Genomic DNA, 4,503 nt, shown 5'->3' with positions numbered 1-4,503 from the left:
TTAGCATAAATCAGTTAAATGACAAAAAATTAGGTGTCTATTTACTTGTGACCACTCAGTGTACGCTTTGAACCAAATATTTCAAACTTGAATTCATCCATCCATAACACCCTTTTCCAATAATCAACAGTCCAGTTTTTGTACTTTTTAGCAAATTTCAGTCTCTTGACAGTATTAGGAGATTGAGTTATTTTGGCTGTCAACAGCCTTGTAGTCTTCTACTCCCAGATACCATTACACCTTGGTAACCCTCAGTTACCTGTTTCCTTTTTGCCAAGATTGAGCTTCAGAGGTAATGTCCAATCTGCCATTCTGGGTACACCAGTTATTAGTTGCTCTTTGCAAGTCTGCAGTTGTAGAGAGATCAAACTCATAAACTTCCACATTGTTGGTAAAAGTCTGATATCTAAGAGAGGACCTTTCTAATACAACTGTCTTTCTTCAGCTGCTAACTCTTTCTTTCTGTCCTAACTACTTTTACTTGCAGAAGATGCTACTCCTTAAATCAAAATCATTACTTTAAACTCAGTAAAACAAGAGTTCAAGTTATGGCAATACACACATTATTAGAAAACAGAAAACTCCAAAATAATATCCTGTGATCATGATAACAAAATTTCTCCTTTCTATCTACTCTAGCATTTTCAGATGAAACTGATTTTCTCAAAGAGTATTAGGTAAGTCTGCTATATGACAGGAGGATTGGCAGGATAAATCCATAAAGTGATACTAAATTTAGCCAAAAATAACTAAGTCTGAATAAAGAAATAAATGAGACTGGACACTATGCATAAAACACAATGAAAATTATATTTATTGATCAAAGACACAAAATACTGTGTGTTACTTGGTTATGGATGCTGGACGGTCACCTTTCACTGGATTTGCAGGTTGATTATACTGGCTTTCTTCCTCTGAGGTGTATTCCTACTAACTAATACACAAAAATCTGTTACATCAATTTTTAAATCTAAAGTTTCTAATTTTGGGTTTATTTCATAGTAACTACTGCTACCCACCCACATGACTTTTCATTCTCATTCAAAAACAGGGAAGGCTGTAACCTTGAGATATCACTTGACCTACTATTAAAGGACACTGCTGTCAATCTTCATTCACAATATGCAGTAATAGAGCCATACCTCCTTAAGCAGAACAGGTGTGACCTCAATAGAATCACAAGGAACAAAGGTAGCTAGAATGTCATCAACTTTAATGACCACAACTTCTGACACCTCAAGTTATCTAAATGTACCAATTTGATTGAAAAGTGAAATTCAAAATGTCATTTATGTTTTTCAGTAATTTTAGAAACAGTTGCAAAAGTTTGCTAAATACTTCTAAAACTTCAATTTTTACCATCTTATCATTAAATATACAAACAGTTGTAAAAAAGGTGTTAAATATTTCTAAAATTCCCATTTATACAGTCCTATATTAAATTTTGTGTGTAATAAAACAAAAATTAAGTAGATCAAAATTACTTCAATGTTTGCATAACATATTTTGGATTGATATTATGCCACCTAAAACTATTTTCATGTAATATGAATTATTTATTTATACTAATTACCATGAGCCATGACCAAATGTTTCTAAAGGATTCCATATTCCAACACCAACTTTTAATAGAGACTAATTTCATTCACACAACTCTTACAGTTGCAAGCCCAACTGCTGTTGACCAAACTGTAAATTAATTATGTATGCTCCTGAAATACACTTCTAAGTACAGATATAAGCATTCTCCCAGACAAGTACATTTCCACAACTCTTACAGTTGCAAGCCCAACTGCTGTTGACCAAACTGTAAATTAGTTATGTATGCTCCTGAAATACACTTCTAAGTACAGATATAAGCATTCTCCCAGACAAGTACACTTCCACAACTCTTACAGTTGCAAGCCCAACTGCTGTTGACCAAACTGTAAATTAGTTATGTATGCTCCTGAAATACACTTCTAAGTACAGATATAAACATTCTCCCAGACAAGTACATCAGTTGAGGCTCTAGGGTGGTAAGAATCATTTGAAAGTTTGTTACTGAAAGTTTTGTTAAATACAGAAGTTCTTCAATTAATACATTTGATGCCACTTGCTAAAACAATCATGTAAATAAAAATTGCAGAAATATTTTAACAGTAGCTTAGACATGCACATATAGATGTATAAAATTAAATCAAAATTACTGTTAGTTTAAATTAAAATATGATGTATCTCAATTTCTCTCCAACTCATGAAATCTTCTTAAAAAATTATAGTGGAAGACAAGAGAAGAATCTTCAATACTGATGGCAAGGAGAAATTAGTACTTCTCAACACGTACACTTGCAAGTTCAGTGAACAAGTAATATTTGCAATAAAAAAATAAAATTCATATCAAAGAAAAGCTTAGCTGACTCATAGAACCATAGTGAATAATTGATACACTTAAAAACACAAGTTTAAAATTTACAGGTAAAACTTGACCCCAATGAGATGGTTAAAGAAAATCTTTTTATTTCAATGCAATTTTGCACCAGATTGTACATGCAGTTTAAAACAAGTTTCTTATCTTCTATTCTTAACTAATTTTAACTTTGGTAATGTTATTTTTTAATGTAACTAAGACATTTAAATGTATCCAAAGCATATTTTGAAAAAAAAGAAAAGAAAAAAAGCTGATTCTGTTGAAAATTATTTAACATTATTGACTGTGCTGAAGTACAGAAATCAACTCACAGGAAATTTCTTTATATGCAAATAACACTGAATGAAACATATGATTTGACAGAATGTAACATCTTATGTATAAGTTTACCTTTATTTTCCAGAATTGTTCTTGCTTGCAAGTTATTACAATTGATAAAAATTAAACAACTTTAAAATTATATAGTTTTATTTTTATTTTAGGTTCAGGAAGCTTGCTGGTACTCAAATCTTATATCATTATCATATTTATAGTCTAAAATATCAATTTCTACTTTATGTATTAAGAGCACTGGTGTTTGAAAATCATTTCCAATTTTTTTTTTCTTTATCAAAAAATTAGATTGATTTAAAAAATTCAGTCAATATAAACAACAGAACCAATGTAATGAGGTTAAAATACCTAGAAAATTTCTGTAACCTGTCTGACATGAAATGGCTTGGAAGAACATTTACACCACAAAAATGTGCAAAAACTTAATGCTGAAGTAAAATCGCAGGACCCATATAGCTAGATACTGAGGCTTATATGTAATGATCTGTTTAGTCTTGTTCCATTGGTTCTTCATTTGAAACAGTACTACATGCTACTGATGGGGTCTTATCCTTAGATTCTTCAGAACAAACTTCTGTTTCCTTCTTGGATTCACTTACCTTCGTTTCTTCACCTTCCATGTCCATTGATTCTTGTTCTTGTTTATTTGATATCTACAAAATATTAGCAATTACAAAATTATAATACTTATAACTACCAAATGGACAGGACTCAGTTTGGTTTATCACTAAAAAACTTTAAGTTCTTGAGCTCAAAGTTTTTAAAGTCTCACACAAGATGTTCTCATCAGCAAACTACAATTAGCATGATAAAACTTCACTAGAAACTATTCCTGAACTTCCAAGTGTCCAAACATTTGAGTTTTGGTGTAGTTAAAATGGCTTGCCTATTTAATTACCTAGTACTTATTTTAACATGCGATGTCTTCTCCTGAAGATAGTACAGTTTCCTGTCTTTAATAACATTTTATGACGTATTAATATCCTGGTTTGGTAAAGTTCAGGTAACTCATCATTTTATTTTTAGGTGGCTGATAATAGTGTCTTCCTTTAGTGAATTATTGTTTCACATCTATCTTTACTAAGAATTTATTATTTTTAATGAGTTAGTTTCCCTTCCCCCTTTTAAGAAATTAAAAAGTATAATTTCATTCTTTCTTGGCCAATATTACCTTTTTCTGAGTGTATGAATATTACTCCCATGGCAAATGTAAGAATTCTTACTTTTTTCTTTCTCATCTTGGTTGCTGGTGCATTTATTGACTCTATAATGATCTTGTAAAGTTAAGAAGACTTACCTTTTCTTTTTCTTGGTGAGGGTTTTCCTCTTCAGATTGTAATAATGTTCCAGTATCATCACCAACTTTTTGAACCTCTTCATTACAGAGGTCTGTTATATTATTTTGTTCAGACATCTCAGATTCTACCACGTCATCATCATCATCACGTTCATCTTTGACAGGCAAATGTTCCGTCACTTCCTGTTCCATCTGATTGGGCTGTGTGCCTATTTAAAGTCAAAAACACAAAAAATAAGAAAACATAATTAAAAAGTAACTGGATAACTTAAAAACTGTTACATAATATCATTTTACAAACTACTACTGAGTACTGAGATACCAGTTTTTAAGTGTAGATATATAAGAGTAAATAAAATGTAAAAACAGTTCTTTTACTTTTAGAATTCAAATTTTTAGCCTTGACATAGCAGCTCACAGAATGGTTCCGAGTTTTATTTCAAGTACAAACTTTTAGCTCATA

The 4,503-nt window shown here is 31.1% G+C and overlaps 1 protein-coding gene across 1 annotated transcript in view; it reads right to left on the bottom strand.

Moving 5' to 3' along the window:
* Positions 1-791: 791 nt before the first annotated feature.
* LOC106468870 (serine/threonine-protein phosphatase 4 regulatory subunit 2-like) overlaps positions 792-4,503 on the bottom strand; it is a 49,984-nt gene continuing 46,272 nt past the window's right edge. Inside the window, exons 9-10 of the mRNA XM_013929318.2 lie at positions 4,041-4,249; positions 792-3,396 (exon numbers count right to left, since the gene is read on the bottom strand). Of these exons, the coding sequence (XP_013784772.2) occupies positions 3,232-3,396; positions 4,041-4,249 (374 nt within the window). The 3' untranslated portion in view covers positions 792-3,231. The remainder of the gene's footprint in view (positions 3,397-4,040; positions 4,250-4,503) is intronic.

The sequence above is a fragment of the Limulus polyphemus genome, unplaced genomic scaffold, assembly GCF_000517525.1.
Source record: "Limulus polyphemus unplaced genomic scaffold, Limulus_polyphemus-2.1.2 Scaffold3196, whole genome shotgun sequence".
In the NCBI taxonomy this organism is placed as follows: domain Eukaryota; kingdom Metazoa; phylum Arthropoda; class Merostomata; order Xiphosura; family Limulidae; genus Limulus; species Limulus polyphemus.
This window is presented reverse-complemented; position numbering and strand designations above follow the sequence as displayed.